A 17,996-nucleotide genomic window follows, 5' to 3' on the forward strand; every position below is an offset into this window, starting at 1 on the left:
ATCATCATGATTGTTGTTACGATAATATATTGTGTGCTAATGTAGAATTTTATTAAAATTTTATTTTATTTATTATTGCTAATAATAATGGTATTTAATGAAATATGATATGCATCCTTCATAAGTTTTCAAATATATTTAGTTATCTTGTATAGAAAACAATTTTCTTATATTTTAAAAATTTTCATATAGCTTCCGATGATCTAATCAATCCAATATAACATAATACTTAAGTTCTTTACTATTTGATCCCAATCTTGATATTCATTTTGACAACTTTGAAATCTAAAGTACGGCAAAAAGCTGGCATCATCTAAAGAAACATGCTTTAGTTATAAAGTCCATTCAGAAACTAATACTTATCATGAAAAAAAATATAGCCTTAAATAGAAGTTGAATAGCAGGATTTGATGCATGTATATTTTTCTAAATAGTTGGAACTCATGGCTTGAGATTCCAGAATGAAAGTACTGAATCTTACAAGATGGTTAAGTTGCTCCATCCCCCTATGTAATCAGGTATTCTTCCTGTGAAACTATTGTCTGAAACCCGCCTGAAGAAAGAAAGAGATTCCATGTTGGATTAAACCATAATATAGCCAAGTTAGACTTTAGTTGAACTTACAATATCGTCAAGATTTTAAGATCGGACAGAGTTGTAGGTAGCTCACCGCTAAGTCCAGCACTATCCACATACCTATAAATTAGTAGAACAGAGAAGTTCAGCATGTATCAATTATGTAGTAAGGTAATTGAGATTGGGAATTCAAAAGGCAAGAAAAACTGACAATTGTTGTAGGTTGGTCAAATTCCCAAATTCTGCAGGAATAGAACCAGTGAAGTTATTGTTTCCCAAACCCCTGCAAAAGTATTTTTTTGCCTTTTCCTTTAGAAACTTGACAGAAGGTGCAAATTTAATGATCATTATATTACTAATCATGTCCCTTATTTCAGAAATTTTATGACAGAAATGGAAAAAAGGAAGAAAACAATCTCTCAGGGAAAAGTTAAAAATTATATTTACAAAGTGATCAACTTCTGAAGGTTCCCAAGTTCCTTTGGTATTGGCCCTGACAAGGCATTAACCCCTACAGTTCTGATGATGGTCATTTGAACTGATTAGATGACAGTGATAATGAAAAATAAAATTAGACCATTGATTAAGTGAAAAAGTCTTACAAGAATTCCATCCCAGTAAAATTCCCAAAAAATGCAGGCAGAGGACCAGTGAGGCAGTTCCTCCATAAATTTCTGCAATAGATATATTTTCCATAATCAAGCAATTTCCGTAGTATTGCCATGATAGACTGTGGATAATTATTCATGCTTCTCTTTACATGCTTTCCACATTTGTACTCATATTCCTTGTGCTACCTTCAGTTCTAGCTTGGTTATTGAGTTGATCATGCTAAGTAATCATGGTTACTTTAGATAGTGTGAGCCAGCAGAAGACAACTATTCAATGGATCAATCTCAGGCATAGAATGACAATATATAATATGTAGAGAGTTGGAAACCATTTATCTTCAAGGACAGGTGGAAAAATTAAATTATGCGATCAAGCGCATAAACTATCTTACAGATTAGTGAGGTAGGGTAGATTCTGCAGCTCTGGCGGTATAGGTCCGGTCACATCCAAGGAAAATACCTTTCTGAAAGCAACATGAATAAAATTTACACATATTTACAGGAAAAGGGAAAAAAATCTCAAAAAAAAAAAATAAAGGAACACATGTATGAGGTTCTTGCTCCTGTTTAGTAATGGTTCAAACACTTTTCATGCATGTTATGGAGGAGAAAATGTGACTAAGTGTGGTGGTGCCAAAAATTGTGGTTTAAAACTATACTACAGCATTAGTAGGGCCCCTCATGGCAATTAAGTGATGCTAAAAAGAAATCTATCGCAACGAAAATCATGCGCCACTCAACCCTAGTGATTGAGAATGCTGGTACATATAAAGCTGATTCAAACATAATAAGTATAATGCTTATTATTTCTATATGAATGAAATGGGATTAAGATAGAATTAAGCAAAACTAGTCATGGAGACATACAAGTTGAATGCTCAGAAAAGTCATCAGTCACATTGATTTTCCAGTTCTTCAACAAAAACTGAAGCATTACTATGTCAGTCATATTTCAAACAGGAAATAGATTTACCATAAGAACCATAAATTACCAACACAACCTGGTGATTTAATAATCCAATCATGATTGTTGTATACTTGTATGTGATTTCTTTTCCCTTTCTTTGGATAGGAAACTCAGCATTTGTGACACGAGATGACAAAACCAATACATGACTGGTAAATCAAAAACCCATAAAGGAGTAATACAAACTCTAAACTGAGAAATAGCTCTAAATTCACATGATTTTATCATACAGCTTAGTGATATGGCAGGTGTTGTTGCTGTAACCGCAGTCGCATTTGATTCCTGGGTTGAAGTCAGCATTATCTATGCTAGTTTCATCGACTGCAGCACCAGTGCAGGGTTCACCACTAATATTCCATTTTGACGATGCCTTCAGATCCCATCTCCCTAGAATCGCGTTCAACGCCACAACTACAAGCAGTTCAATAAACTCAAGTTAGGCATGCTAAATTAGGTATGTTCATCTTGTTACCATATAAGAGCAATACTTCTTTATCAGATCAACGGCACTCTATGCCATTAAAATATACAACTCTTTTTACTAACGATAGCACAGGACATGAATATGAAATATCGAGTGAAGGATGATGTAAAGATCTTCAAGAAATAGAGAGATTACACTGTTGAGAAAGGAGCTCGAACGAAATCCATTCCAGAGACGAACGGATCTGCTCGAACCCAGTGAAGGAAAAGGGCAAAGAGGATCAAAACCAGAATCTTTCGAACCCATTTTTCCACATCTGACGAGTGTGTTTTGGTGGCGGATTTGGATAAAACTACTTCATACCTAAAATTGGAAAAAATTATATTGTGGCCCTTCAATCTATTCAAAACCATGCAACTCCAGCCTCCCAACTTCCTCACCACTATTAATTCAACACTTCAATTCCTTAACAAAAGTCATTTTTCTGTAGTTCTTCCATCTTCATCTCATCGTATTTTACCTTAAGCTGAGAACACACACACACATATATATATACCTTCAGCAGGATCTGTCTGAGGTTGCGTTTGAGCCGCTGCTCTCTCCAGCGACGCACAGAGCAGCAAACACTGCAGGATGGTGAAGAAGAACGCCATTCTTAACCTTGCAAGTTGGCTGTGAAGAAGAAAGCCTCGGGCAGTTCGGTGAGCACCAAGCTGCTTAACAACAAACTGCTGGCTGCATCCGAAGCTTCATGGGACCAAAAGGAAGACTTGCAGGGTCAAATTTAATCATTTTGTTGAAAGAAAACAAGCGCATTATTCAGTGTTCATCCACCAAAAGGAAGCGGATTTGCTTCAGGATTGAACAACCCTCACGTCCTTTAGATGGAATTGTGTGCTATGCATTGACTTGGTCAGTCTTCAACTATGCATTTAATTAATAAGTAAAATACAAGTTGTCCATGGGAATCCAGATGACTGCTGATCTGAGCAACTACCAATACGCAATTAACAGAGTTAGGTAGTGTGCTAATAATAAAATTAAGCTTTCGTACGTCTCGTTAAAGAAGGTCAATTTTTTTTTTCAGTCAGAATTTCTTTTAATAGTTATAAGTTTGGCTTTTTCTTTTGAATCATCCTGTTTAAATTCGTATGTTCAGACATTCATCTTGACACCTTAATCTTAGTGGTTCTTCTTATCCTGTACTTGTGTCAAAGTCGACTTCACCTCATTCTTGCGCATCGATGGCGTAATATAAACCCATTCTTCTCCGCAGTAATTCAACTTCGATTGAATATTACTCAAAAAGTTAAACTTGATGAACTTTTAGGTCTTCTTCCCCTTCGAGTCTTTTCTTTGTTTGACTAATACATGCAATCACACATGGACTGATGCAGGTTAGGATTATTCTGTGTTATATATAGTCCACTTTAATTTTGTTTATTGTTATCTGTTCGTCACCCCGTGGACTTATCACCAGCCACCTGGCGTGGGAGTTGACTGTGCGGGAAGAGAAGAGGACGGCTCCACGATCTTGCAGAGGAAGAGAATCTTGACTAACCATTTAGAGGTCAGAGGTGTCTTGGCTCAACCACTTCAATGATCAAGTCAATCAACAGACGAAGGAAGAAGAAGGCTGAATTTACTTGAAGACGAGTATGGTTGATGCGTATATAGATGTGAGGAGTAGGAGTTATATAAAATGTGGTGAAAGAAAATATAGAAAATCTGTCTTATCTTAATTAAGGAGAATATCCTTAGCGATTTGGTTAGATAAAATGTTTCATCTGTATAAGGAAAGTGTCTCATCGCCGTCGTACCATTCATCATATTATGTCATCATGTCGTGTTAATGGGAGATTTAATCATAGCTTGACATAGTATAGCTTGACATAGTGACCTGGACCCCTCTGGAGGCGACGTAATTAACTGAGGGAGTGAAGCGGAGTTGGTTGAGTGTTAATTAGGACTTGGAGAAATGAAGTTTAGTCAATAGAAAGAGCTCGAGTCGAGATAGGCTAGGGGGTAGGAAGTTGATCGAGTGGAGCCTCAAGGGTCAGAGCTTGGTCTTGAGTGTAAACTTGAACTTCAGAAGAGAAATCGATTGTACGATCCCAAGTGGTACCCCTTATCATGTCAAGAGTCAGACTTCGACCTGAGCTATCTCTTCATGTAGAGCTAGATCTGCATCGAGTTAAGTGAATTGGACAGAGTGACTTAGAGCTCGGGGAAATTGTTGCACAGGAACTAGCTTTCCAAAGAAGTCGGCTTTTGAGTCCTGACTCAATCCATCCACCGAGTTGAGGTCCCCGAGTCAAATCACTAGGCCAAGTCAAACCTTCTGTATGACATGCTAGATATTTAGACTAGATCTTGACTTTTTGGGCGGAGCCCCACCTAACCCATAACATTATCTATATAAATTTGGTTAAATATTAATTTTTTAATAAAATAAATAACTAAACGAATATAATTATTTAATATGAAATAAAAAATTGAATTAAAATTGAATTGGGTTCGCGAACCGGACCATTTCGTTCTCAAATGCAGTCGACCTTATCAAAACAGCTGGCGGAGGACGACAGCCACACGTCGCTTTCTTCGCCCTACCGCACCTAGTGCACGTGACCACAGCTCACCTCTCCCAACTCTAGGTCGCATACACTTTTCCATACGATCGTTCTAGTACCCGTACGATCTTCACTAGTTCGTCTTTTGACCGTCAGATTTCCAGTCCTAGCTGTACTCAGCCTTCTACTGACCGCTCGGTCTGATAATTGAGGAGGTGGAAGCGGTAAGGTTACTCCGGTGAGGAGATCGGAATTACCCTACTATAAAATGGTGTTCCAGATCTGAAGCTTTCGCTCACTACTCGCCCTGTCTCCGCCTCCAGTTATTGGTCTCCTGCTTTCGCCGGGATCCAGAACCCTAATTTTTTGAAAAGCGGAGGAGCGAAGATGAGAGAGATCCTTCACATCCAGGGCGGCCAGTGCGGGAATCAGATCGGGGCCAAGTTTTGGGAGGTAATCTGCGACGAGCACGGCATCGACGGTACTGGGAAGTACACCGGCGATTCGGACCTCCAGCTCGAGAGGATCAATGTCTATTACAATGAGGCCAGCGGTGGGCGCTACGTCCCTCGCGCGGTGCTCATGGATCTTGAACCCGGAACTATGGATTCCGTCCGATCTGGGCCCTTTGGCCAGGTTTTTAGGCCGGATAACTTCGTCTTCGGCCAGTCTGGTGCTGGTAACAATTGGGCCAAAGGGCATTACACGGAGGGTGCTGAGCTCATTGACTCGGTGCTTGATGTGGTCAGGAAGGAGGCAGAGAACTGCGACTGCTTGCAGGGTATGACCTTCCTCGTTCAAAATAGGCTTTAGTTCTTAGTGGATCTGTGTTATTTTCATGTACTTTCTGATCGTTGTTAAATTTAGGGTAAAGTGGATGGATCTGTGGGTTTTCCTTTATTTTTCAAATGTCTTGGGCGTAGATTGGTCCCCTCTAGTTTGAACCATTTTATTTTACAATATTCTGAATACTGTGCTCTGTGCTTAGAGTTTCACACAAATATATGAAAACAGCGTGTAAAAATATGAGTTCTTATCTTTTCTATTGGATAGTATAAGGATCTGATTCTTCAGTTTTTATTGAAAGATGGTCTTTTTTTTTTTTGGTAGGATTGCTCTATCGAGAAGGGTATTGGTTCATAGAATATTTAATCCATGTAGAATAGAACCGTTTACAGTGAGGTTTACCATTTTTTCCATCAGTCTCCCTCTGTTTTAATTTCTTGTTCTTCAAAATGTGTCATTGATTATGTGATATTAACGTTGGTACATGGTACATCTGACTAATGTAATCGATGATATTATAGTTATATTAGCTATTGTTAAATAGTAGCTTACATGTTGGGCGACTTGTATAAAACTTGTGTTCGATCAATATATGCTAATTGTTGGTAATCCTAGTCCATGTGTATGTTAGATTGTCAAGCATTTGTTTTTTGTTATTCTACTTTCTCAACTTTAGTAAAGTTTTGTGGCCATGGTATGTTGTATAACGTGGTTCTTTTGAGTTATGAAATCAATCCTAAAGTTCATAGAAACCACTGGTTCTAAACAATCTGCAATGCTAAGAGATTGAATATATATAACTCATTCATGTAGTAAATATTCTGTCCAACAAAAGGGGTGTGCTATGGATGTCAGATTTTGAAGTCTAATTTCTCCATCTTACTTTATTATGGTATCATTTGTTTGCTTTTTCCAATCTCAGATGCAGAAAAGGAGTGCAGTGGCCTCTTTCAAAATCCCTTTATTGTTGTCATTACATGCGTACATATGCTGTTTGTTTATTTTATTTATTTTTTTCTTGGTCATGCCAATTGTCCTTTATCCTGTTGCCAAAAAAAAAAAGCGAGAATGTTTAGTTTTTTTCTTTAATCTGTTTCTTTCGTTATCCTGTAGGGTTCCAAGTGTGCCACTCTTTGGGAGGAGGTACTGGTTCAGGCATGGGGACCCTTCTCATCTCAAAGATTAGGGAGGAATATCCAGATAGAATGATGCTTACCTTCTCAGTGTTCCCATCGCCCAAGGTGTCTGATACAGTTGTGGAGCCATACAATGCTACACTGTCAGTTCATCAACTTGTTGAGAATGCTGACGAATGTATGGTACTTGACAATGAAGCACTATATGATATCTGTTTCCGCACCTTGAAGCTTTCAAATCCTACTTGTGAGTATTCCTTTACAGGGGTTCTCAGTTTCTTGTCTATCAATTTTCCATTTTGAATATTGGGCTGCTGTTTTTTCCTCTCTGTTAAGATCAATTATCATTTAATGTATTTGTGTGTTTTTTTAATGTCAGTTGGCGATCTCAATCACTTAATCTCTGCTACAATGAGTGGTGTCACTTGCTGTCTTCGCTTCCCTGGACAACTTAATTCTGACCTTCGGAAGCTTGCAGTCAACCTCATCCCTTTTCCTCGCCTCCACTTCTTCATGGTAGGGTTCGCACCCCTCACATCAAGGGGTTCACAACAGTACCGGGCCCTCACTGTTCCTGAATTAACCCAACAAATGTGGGATGCCAAGAATATGATGTGTGCTGCTGATCCCCGCCATGGCCGATACTTGACCGCTTCAGCCATGTTCCGTGGGAGGATGAGCACGAAGGAAGTTGATGAGCAAATGCTCAATGTGCAGAACAAGAACTCATCCTACTTTGTGGAATGGATTCCAAACAATGTGAAGTCCAGTGTGTGTGATATTCCACCCAAGGGGCTCAAGATGGCATCTACTTTCATTGGCAACTCGACTTCTATCCAAGAAATGTTCAGGAGGGTTAGTGAACAATTCACAGCCATGTTCAGGAGGAAAGCTTTCTTGCATTGGTACACTGGAGAGGGTATGGATGAGATGGAGTTCACGGAGGCTGAGAGCAACATGAATGATCTGGTGGCCGAGTACCAGCAGTACCAAGATGCGACCGCAGAGGATGAAGAGTACGAGGAAGAGGAAGAAGAGGAGGTGGAAGGCTGAGTTATCCCCTATATTATGAAAAATGGTTTGCCTTGTTTGCTTGGCTTGCGAAGGATTTGGTTTCTACTGTTAGACATATGCTTCTATGCTTGTTGAGATTGTATTGATTGTGATGTTCGAGACTTCTGGATTCTGGACTCTAGCCATGAATCCACTTTGATATTGAATCTTCAACTTTTCGGTTTGATCATCTTGAATCCTACACGACACATCACGGTGGTCCGATATACTTAATATGATTGTAGACGTGTTGTCGTGCATGAATTGATTCTTTCAAATAGTTGTATACTTGTATTTTCACATGCAGATTTAGGAACGGCAAAGCACGTGGCTACATATTAGGATCTGTGAGATTAGCATGCGGCCATTCAGCAGAAACCACAGGTTTGCGAGGCTCCTTCGGTTATGCCCTAAACCTGGTGCCAACTTCTGAAGAAAAAGTTAAGAGTTTAGTTAAATAGAGAGCTTTGGATAAAAGAAGAAACAGCGTTCAAGATAGATCATGAGACAGATATCGAAGGGGAAAATGTGCAACACTGCAAGGAACATTGAGACACCTGATGCCCCCGGAGCATAACTGAGTTGGTTACGACGCAGTAGAGTTGCAGAAGAGGACAAGGGTTCGAATTCTGGTGAAGCTAGGCAACACCCTTCTGCGTCGTGATCAACTGCAGTATCTCCTCACAGATGATTTACCTCTTCACAGATGATCGTACAGAAGAAGAGACCTGATGCCTCAAACTTGAGACGACCCTCAACTAGTCAATACCTTGGGCTCAAAATTTGGAGGACTAATTTCGGCCCATGGGCCGGCCCGACGCAGGCATGCGACTGATGCGGAGACCGAGCTAGTTGCTGACTCTACGGTCAGGATGCGGTGTGAAGTAAGACGACATCAAATAATAGAGTATTATCTGAGGCGTTGCCGTTGCCGCTCCATTCCTTTCCCGAGTTCTCCACCGAGGGTTTAGCCATCGAGGAAGCTCCCGAATTCGCAGGTCGGATGATCTCTGCTTGCCAATCCTTTCCCCTTTCTATTGTTCGCCAAGCTCGTTCATCGCTCTGCTGTTCCCGAAAATCCCAGAAGAGATGATGTTGGCGAGCAGGCCAATTGGCCTCCTCGGTTCAGGGGATTGCCGGGGTTTTTCTAGGAATGCTTGGTCGAATGTTTCTTCGTTTCAGGGGATTTCGATTCTTCCGAGACACTTCTTAGGCGGAGCTTCGGTTCTTCGGATGGCGAGGAGAAGACGGGATCTCGACGCAGGAAGTTCCAAAGGCCGGATTTTTTGTGCTTTAGAAATCGAGGATATCGGTAGCGTGTCTGTCTCCAGTAGATTTCTTGAGAAGGAATTAACATTTACGCCCGCGTTTGATGATTATGTGAAGGTTTTGGAATCGGTGAGGACGGATAGGAGTAGGCAGACGGGCGATGGCGAGGAGGAAGGCTCGAAGAAGCGAACGGTGAATAAGGGGAAATCGTTCAGAATGAAGCAGCAACATCGTTCGGTTAGAAATGATGATTCAATGCAGAGGCCAAATGCGATGGAAAATAGCTCTCGGAGTGAAAGATTTGCCGTTCGTGGAAGGACTAAGGACTTGGAAGATGTTACAAGATCAAAAAGGAATAGGAGTGAAAGATTTGCCGTTCGTGGAAGGACTAAGGACTTGGAAGATGCTACAGGATCAAAAAGGAATAAAAGTGATGACCGACGGGGTTTGGAGGAAGGGCTGTTGCAGAAAGGAGCCCCAAGGAGAAACGGCAATACCAGTAATCTAGACAACAATGGCAATGGTAATTCTAGAGCTCTGAGGAAATTTCACCCGCAAAAAAAATTAAATGATACAGGAGAAGACGCAGATGGCTCCTATCTTGTTAAAGGAAAAGTGAGTCATTTTCATAGACAGATGGATGCTCCTCAAAAGAATAGGAAGGTACTGGGGGTTGATAAACTTGAAACTTCCAAGGGAAATAGTGCCAAACATAGTTGCCACTCCCATTCATCAGGGGGTGAATCTGGTCCTAGACGCTCAAAGCCTGTAAGTGGAGAATTAACTGAATCAAACAGTACATGGTCGAGTAATGATGGTTTAAATGGAGGCATTGATGATCACGAGATTAGTTATATCAATGACAATCATCCCAACCATAGTAAGGTGGCAAAGACTGTGCACGGGTATGGAATTAATAATTCTGTAAAGAGGTTACATTCTACTGAAGAAAGTATACAGAGAAAGTCAGAGGAACATGTGTTGATAAAAAAGGAACAAAATGCTAAGAAATTTTATGCAAGTGATACAAGTAATGGAAGCCCTGGTTCCAATATGAGTACTAATCACAAGCTCCATTTGGCAAGGGATCATGGATGGACGAAGACCAGATTGAGAAGAAGCAGAGAAGAGTTCAAACTTGAGGATGAAAATGTTGGGCAGGATATGCATCTCAATAGTTGGGTTGGGAAACAAAATAATGACAAAGAGCAAATAGTGAAGAGGAACACATTTTCTTTGTCAAAGAAGTATGATGGGCATGATAGGCAAAACTGGAATTATGGCATGCATGCTAATGCTTTGAATACAAGTAAGATGCTCAGTGATGCTAATTTGGACGCCAGCAACTTTTCTAGAGATGCTGATTGCTTTGATTCTGAGGACAGAGCTGCATTTAAGACTTTTGAGGTGTTCACTGATGTCAGAAATAGGCCAAGGGTATTGCGGATGGAATTGGAAGAGAGGATACAGAATCTAGCAAAGCAGTAAGCCATGAATGTTCAATTTTCCTTTTTTTGTTGCACGATGATGTTTATTGCTTGCTACTTACTAGTTCCAATCACTATTCCATGACATAAACATGCTTTCATTTATTCTAATTTTGCTTTGCTCTTGCTGTTGCTCTCTTGTGCAACTTCATCTTGCACATCGGTCAAGAGCTCCAGCTCTGCTGTATCATTGAACATACTTTTATCTTTCTTTGCTCGTACAATTCTATCTACTCAATATGGCCTCATTGATCAACTACAATTGTGGTGTTGTATTCCTGGTTGCAACAATGAGAGCAAACCAAACAAGATCTACTTTGTTACCACCTCCATAGGAATATTACTTTCCAATAGTCCATGAGGCTCCTTGAAGGACCCAGTCACCAAATGAAAACCTTTTCCCCATGACAATACAGCATTAGTATCCACCCACTTGAGGGACACTAGCTGACATATAGCAGTTCTGATGCAGACTTGGCTTGACCAGGCTTGGCTTCACTTGGCTTGGCTAGGCTAGGCTAGGCTAATTAGTGAAATGCATTATGTTTTCAAATGTACAGTTTGTTCATTAAACAATATCCGCTAAGGATTGTGTTTCTTAGTATGTTTGTTTATCTCTCTTTGTCGATACATTATGATTATTGGATTTGTCTTAGTTTAGTATTTGGAATTTTTTGCTTTCTTTCATGATTTAAACAGTCAATTGTTAATCCATATGATATTTTGTCACAGGTTAAATGCAGCTGATATAAATATACCACAATGGAAGTTTTCTAAGATGATTCACAATGCCAGGATCAAATTCACAGATCATTCAATCTTGAGGATTGTTCAGATATTGGGCACACATGGGAACTGGAGAAGAGTACTACAAGTTGTTGAATGGTTTCAGTCCCGAGAGAGATTTAAGTCACTTAAGAGCAGGTCTATATATGAATTGTTCCTAAAAAAGTTTAAAATTTTGAGGATTGCAGGCCACCTTCCTTACCTGACATTTTCTTCTCATTTAAGTCATCAACAACCTCACACTAAGAGTTTTTTTTTCAACATTTCTGCTGATTTAGAATTGAAAATTTGTTTTATTTTTTGTATATATTTACGATCTTTTACTACAGATATGTTTACACATCTGTCCTCGATGTGCTTGGGAAGGCAAAGAGACCTATTGAAGCACTCAACATATTCCAAGCTATGCGTGTAATGATCTTAGTTTTGTGATCTATCCACTTTAGAGTTATGAAAACTTTGAAATTACAGCTGTGTTGACTATGTTTAAAATTCTGTGCAGCAAGGGTTATCTTCGTACCCTGATCTTGCAGCTTACCATTGTATTGCTGTTACACTGGGCCAAGCAGGACTTATGAAGGAACTATTTGATGTCATGGATTGCATGCAAGCTGTTCCAGAAAACAAGTTCAACTTGGGCCCTCTTCAGAAGTGGGATCCACGCCTTGAACCAGACCTTGTTGTCTACAATGCAGTGAGTATTCTACTGTTAGAAAATAAATTGTGAAAGTGTTAGAGACTGTAAAAAGGAGTGGGAGTGACACAGAGAGGATAACCTCCACATCCTAAAAAGGAGCCTTTTAAAATATGTTTGAATATCAAGAGGTCCACACCTGAGTGCTTTGACATTAATGCTGGATTGAGCTTTCTCTTTAGCCCTAACATGGTATAAGAGTCAGGCTCTCGTCTTTAAAAATGAAATTGAACCTAAGGAGACATGTTATAGGAGTCAGAGTGAGATAGAGAGAAAATCACCAACCTTTTACTTCCACATTCTAAGAATGAGGGTACAAAGAATTCCCGACCTAAGTGTCTTGGCATTTGGATTGCATTGGGCTCTCTCTTGAGTTTTGACAGAGATTTCCAACTCCTTGTGCAGTTTAGTATAAGAAGTTAGAAGCACCTTGTTGCTTGTTACAGTAACTGATAATTCCATGCCTTTCTCAATTGCAGGTTTTGAATGCTTGTGTTAAGCGGAAACAATGGGAAGGAGCATTCTGGGTTCTACAACAGCTGAAACAGCGGGGTATAAAGCCTTCAAACACAACCTATGGGCTCGTCATGGAGGTCTCTGCATCTGTCTTATTTTGTTGGAATCCTTACCCGGGATAGAATTGTGCTATAGGAATCATCATATGTGAATGATAAAACAGTTATTCCAAGTTTTTTTTTTTGAAAAAAAAAATCAAGGCTTAATGTTTAAACTAATTGTTGGAACTAAGATAATATCATGGTCATAGATCAAGTAATGCAAACTTAGCTCAGCCTTAATCTCTAAGAATGTTCTCATTGCTGTCACCAAATGCAGGAACATTATCAGTCTCGTTGTTTCATTTTTTTTAATAGACTGAAATACAATTCAATTTATCAGCAATTTAAGTAGGAAAAGACCTGCAAATGGCCACAAATTGAGTTTTAGTTATTTTGACCTAGGAAGTGAATTCTAAACAATGCCCACAGTTAGTGAGTTCCTGAGTGATGTAAATTCTTATTTGTTTTTGTAGGATATTTACTTTTCATGTTTGGTCAACTTATTAGAATCTAGTCTCTCTTCTTTCTCTCCTCAGTAAGTTTAGCAAATGTCATGTTTATCTTGACTAAGTTATTAAAGAATGTCTGTAAATTTCACCATATACAGTTTGGGTGTTTTCTGATTTAAATATCAGATAGCTCAATTCATCTTCTCCAAGGAATTTGTTTTGCTGAATTTTAGAATTTCTTAGCAATCTAGTTCTCACCTTAGAACTCTCATTACTTTGTTTTCTTTTGTCTTATTTGTAAGTTCTAGTAACTGCCTATTTTGTTCAAGTTATTGCTGCATTTTTCTTATATTTCTTGCTCTTTTCATATTGTTAATATATGGATCTTGCCAATAACCCAAGTTATCGACCAAATTTTTCCTCTCCGAATTAGCTTTACATTTTTGTTCGTGATCTATTGCCTGCTGGGTAAAAAGGAAAACCTATTAGTAAAATATAGTATTGTATCAGATGCTAATTCTTAGATAATTTCCCATCATCGATATACCTAAAGATAAATTTTGACTTTCTACTCATTTCAGATGTCCATTGTGTTATTTATGACCCTTTAATGGAGCACAATGCTTTTTTACTTTTTATTAACAGGTGATGCTGGCATGTGGCAAGTACAGCCTAGTGCATGAGTTTTTTAGGAAAGTTGAGAAAACATCAGTACCTGGAGTTCTGAATTACAAAGGTAACATAGTTTCTGCTGGTAAAAGTTGGTCTCTATTGACTATGATTGCTGTTTTGCCATTTTTTCACATGTTTATACATTCTATCAATCCCAAGATTTGGTTATGTATCACCCTTATGTTGGCTGCAGTTCTTGTAAATGCTCTATGGAGAGAAGGCAAAATTGACGAAGCTGTAGCAGCAGTGCAAGACATGGAAAAGCGTGGAATTGTAGGCACGGCCAGTCTTTATTATGATATAGCACGCTGTCTCTGCAGCTCAGGGAGGTGCCAAGAAGCTTTACTCCAGGTTTTTATCTTTGACCAGTTTTTGTGATGATATTCCAACTTTTTCTTCTAGCGGTGCATTTCTCCCTTCATAACTTTAGTTACACATAACAGTTGGAAGCCGTCAAGGTTTTTTGAGTTGTCCATAAATCTCAAATTCCAACTTGTCTATAAATTCCATGGTGCCCTTTGGAGTTGGAGATATTTTGGATGCCCATCCTCCCTAGAACTGAAAATGTTAGTGGAAGGCTCTTTATTGTTCTCATGAGATAGATTTAAGGATCTAAAAAATAAATAAATAATCCCTTATATTTTGCATGGAAATTAAAAAAAAAAAGTCTTGTTACTTGATTTTCTTAACTAAATTGGCAGATCTCTTGAATTAGGAACTATACTGGAGATTTTGGGATTGTTCCTAGGGGCTACACCTAGTTTACTCGTAGAATAATATCCAACTATTTTCTCAAAAAATATTCCTGATAACTGAGTGAATATGTTATTGGTCGAAAAGATGGTTTGTGGCCATGTAATTGATTCCTACACCTACTTGCTCAATTGTTGCCAAACACTTTTAACCATTTCTATCTTTATTGCTGTTAAATAAGATATGCGAGGTTGCAATATTGATTAAATCATTTGACCATTTATATCTCTTTTGCAGATAAAGAAAATATGCAAGGTTGCAAAGAAACCTTTGGTTGTAACATATACTGGATTGATTCAAACCTGTATAGACTCTGGAAGCATTGAGAATGGAGCATTTGTCTTTAACCAAATGCATAAATTTTGTTTGCCAAATATTGTAACTTGTAACATAATGTTGAAGTCATACTTAGGTCATGGGATGTTTGAAGAAGCAAAAGATCTGTTTCAGAAAATATTGACTGGTGGCTACCAAAATGTTGATAGCAATGGCTTGAGTCAAAGGGTTGTTCCTGATAACTATACATTCAATACCATGATTGAGGCTTATGCTCAAAGACAGAAGTGGGATGATTTTGAGAATGTTTATAGACAAATGCTAAACCAAGGGTTTCACTTCAACACAAAAAGACATATGCGCATGGTGCTTGATGCGTTCAGGGCTGGGAAGGTAATTTCCAATGCAATAAACTCATCATTCTCTTAAGTAATGGAAAATACTGTCCTATTTCAATGTTGAGTTCTCTAGTAGTCTCAGTTATTGTTTCATATGCAAGTATTTCATTCAAACTTTAGAACTTCCATCTTCATATCTAGGTCGAATAATCTTCATCTCCCGATGATGCATATGATAGCAAGATAAGGCTTGCATTTGAATATGTCTTTTGTTTTACAAGTTAACAGTGCTAGTTCTACTTTTTCAAGCGCCAAGGCAACTTTGATTATTTCTAGGGAGTCAGATGAAGCTACACGAAGCCTAAATTTAGCATTAGCAGCTGGCTTTCCTATCTTACCTTTTCCAAATACTTATTTCTCTTTGTCTTTCAATCTAAGTTTAGGTTTTGGACCCTATAGTGGAAAAATGGAAATCTACTTTATTATCTAAATCAAGAGCTTGAGACATACTAGGAGATACTATGGCTGTATTGTTAGCTGATCTTTCTTATACAACTACTGAAGCTTACTTTTTCTTTTCTTTTTTCTTGCTTAAATATATTTTCCCTTTGAATTCAGATCCTGGTGCTCGAGTCAACATGGAAGCATTTGGTTCGCTTTGAAAGGGTGCCGCCAATACCTATTATCAAGGAAAGGTTTTGCATGAAACTAGTGGAAGCAGACCACCCGGCTGCCTTTTCCTGCTTGGACATTCTTCAGGAGATTGACATCCGTGCCTTTTCTGAGAGGTCATGGTTGAATATACTCAACAGCAATGCACATCGCTTTAAGAGCGACACTATTTTAAGGCTGGTTGATGAATTGGATGCCCTCACAGCTCAAAACATGGAGCTATCCCTAGTAAAAGAGAATCTGAGAAAAGCTTGCAAACAGTTTGTTTCCCAAGTAAATGATGTTCCAAGATCACCAAATCATCTGGAAGTGGCAAGCAATTCATAACTAGAGCAATCTTTCCTTCCAATGCTGTTCCAAGCTTGAGAAATTATCCTGAAAGCTCATGAAGCTGTGAGGAGAATTATAGTTTTTCAACCAGTAGAGAAGCAGAGAAGGACATTGATGAAATGTAAGCATTTGCTCAGCAAATGCAAGTGGCACAAACGGCATCAAGATATGATTAAAGCAACCCCTATTTTAGCATGTTCTTTCAGTCTTTCTTTGTAAGAACTGTTGCACCGACCATTTACTCAACAATCACTTCGTGATGCTTCAGAAGTTTACAGGAGTTAAATTCTATCAACTGAGATCTTTTGCAAAAGTGCAAGGACACGAATTCATCTAGCTGACAACACTAAATATGAATGGAGCAGCCTGGACTTCTTTTTTGAGCATCATTTCTGTATAGGAACCTTAAATTGGTTGAGATTCTTGTGCTCTTTAATCACTCAGCTACCTCTAATGCCACCCTAATAATGCCTCTGTCTTTCATGAGCAAGTCTAAGAAAACCCGCAACAAGCCAACATCTCAGGGTGGTCCAAGAAGTCACATGGTCCAACTTTGTAGGTGAGTCAAGATCATGATGAGCTTTACAATATTTATATTCTTTCAACAACTTGATCCAAATTTACAGATTGTCGTACCCCAAAATTTACTGCTCCTTTATATTCTTTATCTTACTGCACAGGAAACACTTCACTGAACTCTACAACTTAGGCCTTAGATCCATGCTATAATTTAGAACAATTGTTTACTTCTGCATGCAAACTATTTAAGTTACCTTCTTGCTTCTAGTCTTAAAACCACAAGAACACAACTATTCTATTTATTTTTAGTGATATCTCATATTCTCATGTACAGCCAGAAAACAAACAAAAAAAAAAAAAAAAGGTGTTTAGTGGACACCACACCATACCTAACCCTTGCTAACTGTGGATGCATTCATGCATTTCTAAATTCTAGTAGCCTGTCGCCTTCTTTTGTAGGGGCATGTGAGCGTGCTATGTGGTTGCCATGAAGTTAAAAAACACACACAAACTTAAATAACTGGAGCCAAGTCTCTCTTTTTCTTTTCTCCTTTTTTTTTTTAATTAAAAGGAAAAGGAGCATGGGCCAAATTAAAATGAAAGTCATAAAATGACTATTGTAATGCTTACTTTTGGCAGGCACAAAAATAATTCAAAAGTTGGTAGAAGCTTAATGATTGGGCTCTGATGTGGAGGATACTGACCAGCAAAGCTGGTGATTTGAGGCAACTAGTATGTCACATGAAAGACTAGTTACTCAACATGGCTACCTACACCTATTAAACATATTTAATGCAGATGCATAAAGATATTTGTCCTATTTTTAATTAAAATAAAATATTACTATGATGCATACATTTTATATATTGATTGATAGATCCTACATATTCCATAAACATTTAGTGTTAATTTTTATTTACTTCCTTTAGTCTAAATGAATTCAATCCTAAATTATAAATTCTAAATAAATTTTTAATTAAAAAAAAATATTAGATGTTCACATTTCACTTGATTGATAATTTAAGTGTTTAAGTTTTATCTTATGATGTCCCTTAAGACATAGTGTGATGA

At 38.4% G+C, this 17,996-nt stretch overlaps 3 protein-coding genes across 4 annotated transcripts in view; 2 read left to right on the forward strand and 1 right to left on the reverse strand.

Annotated features, from left to right (window-relative positions):
* LOC141814445 (uncharacterized) overlaps positions 1-3,429 on the reverse strand; it is a 21,129-nt gene extending 17,700 nt beyond the window's left edge. Inside the window, exons 1-8 of the mRNA XM_074702404.1 lie at positions 3,135-3,429; positions 2,385-2,565; positions 1,580-1,651; positions 1,179-1,250; positions 1,024-1,095; positions 788-859; positions 625-696; positions 482-553 (exon numbers count right to left, since the gene is read on the reverse strand). Of these exons, the coding sequence (XP_074558505.1) occupies positions 482-553; positions 625-696; positions 788-859; positions 1,024-1,095; positions 1,179-1,250; positions 1,580-1,651; positions 2,385-2,565; positions 3,135-3,231 (710 nt within the window). The 5' untranslated portion in view covers positions 3,232-3,429. The remainder of the gene's footprint in view (positions 1-481; positions 554-624; positions 697-787; positions 860-1,023; positions 1,096-1,178; positions 1,251-1,579; positions 1,652-2,384; positions 2,566-3,134) is intronic.
* A 2,003-nt stretch (positions 3,430-5,432) lies between these two features.
* Positions 5,433-8,310, forward strand: LOC141814289 (tubulin beta-7 chain-like). Its single transcript, XM_074702226.1, has 3 exons — positions 5,433-5,929; positions 7,048-7,317; positions 7,450-8,310. The coding sequence occupies exons 1-3, from the start codon at positions 5,536-5,538 to the stop codon at positions 8,121-8,123; spliced, it is 1,338 nt and encodes a 445-aa protein (XP_074558327.1). The 5' UTR covers positions 5,433-5,535; the 3' UTR covers positions 8,124-8,310.
* Positions 8,311-9,113: 803 nt separating this feature from the next.
* On the forward strand, positions 9,114-17,769 carry LOC141815701 (pentatricopeptide repeat-containing protein At1g30610, chloroplastic). 2 transcript variants are annotated; one of them, XR_012600575.1, is made up of 10 exons: positions 9,114-10,876; positions 11,612-11,803; positions 11,995-12,076; positions 12,168-12,359; positions 12,839-12,952; positions 14,011-14,101; positions 14,231-14,388; positions 15,028-15,459; positions 16,023-16,965; positions 17,565-17,769. XR_012600575.1 is itself a non-coding variant. In XM_074703649.1 (9 exons), exons 1-9 carry the CDS (start codon positions 9,213-9,215, stop codon positions 16,401-16,403), a joined length of 3,306 nt encoding a protein of 1,101 aa, XP_074559750.1. In that variant the 5' UTR covers positions 9,114-9,212; the 3' UTR covers positions 16,404-17,108. The 2 variants fall into 2 exon arrangements, 1 of the variants encoding a protein (XP_074559750.1); XM_074703649.1 differs by lacking the exon at positions 17,565-17,769 and having other exon boundaries at positions 16,023-17,108.
* Positions 17,770-17,996: the final 227 nt, after the last annotated feature.

Source organism: Curcuma longa, chromosome 21, assembly GCF_044706935.1.
Source record: "Curcuma longa cultivar G26 ecotype Majalengka, Jawa Barat chromosome 21, ITB_CL_G26_1.1, whole genome shotgun sequence".
In the NCBI taxonomy this organism is placed as follows: Eukaryota; Viridiplantae; Streptophyta; class Magnoliopsida; order Zingiberales; family Zingiberaceae; genus Curcuma; species Curcuma longa.

What these genes read in the sequence shown, in the direction of transcription:
- LOC141815701 (XM_074703649.1), top strand. Translation starts at nt 9,213, where the DNA reads ATGATGTTGGCGAGCAGGCCAATTGGCCTCCTCGGTTCAGGGGATTGC. An exon ending in ACATATTCCAAGCTATGCGT is followed by an intron (nt 12,077 to 12,167) that starts GTAATGATCTTA and finishes AATTCTGTGCAG; the next exon opens with CAAGGGTTATCTTCGTACCC. An exon ending in CCTATGGGCTCGTCATGGAG is followed by an intron (nt 12,953 to 14,010) that starts GTCTCTGCATCT and finishes TTTTATTAACAG; the next exon opens with GTGATGCTGGCATGTGGCAA.
- LOC141814289 (XM_074702226.1), top strand. Translation starts at nt 5,536, where the DNA reads ATGAGAGAGATCCTTCACATCCAGGGCGGCCAGTGCGGGAATCAGATC. An exon ending in GAACTGCGACTGCTTGCAGG is followed by an intron (nt 5,930 to 7,047) that starts GTATGACCTTCC and finishes GTTATCCTGTAG; the next exon opens with GGTTCCAAGTGTGCCACTCT. An exon ending in GAAGCTTTCAAATCCTACTT is followed by an intron (nt 7,318 to 7,449) that starts GTGAGTATTCCT and finishes TTTTAATGTCAG; the next exon opens with TTGGCGATCTCAATCACTTA.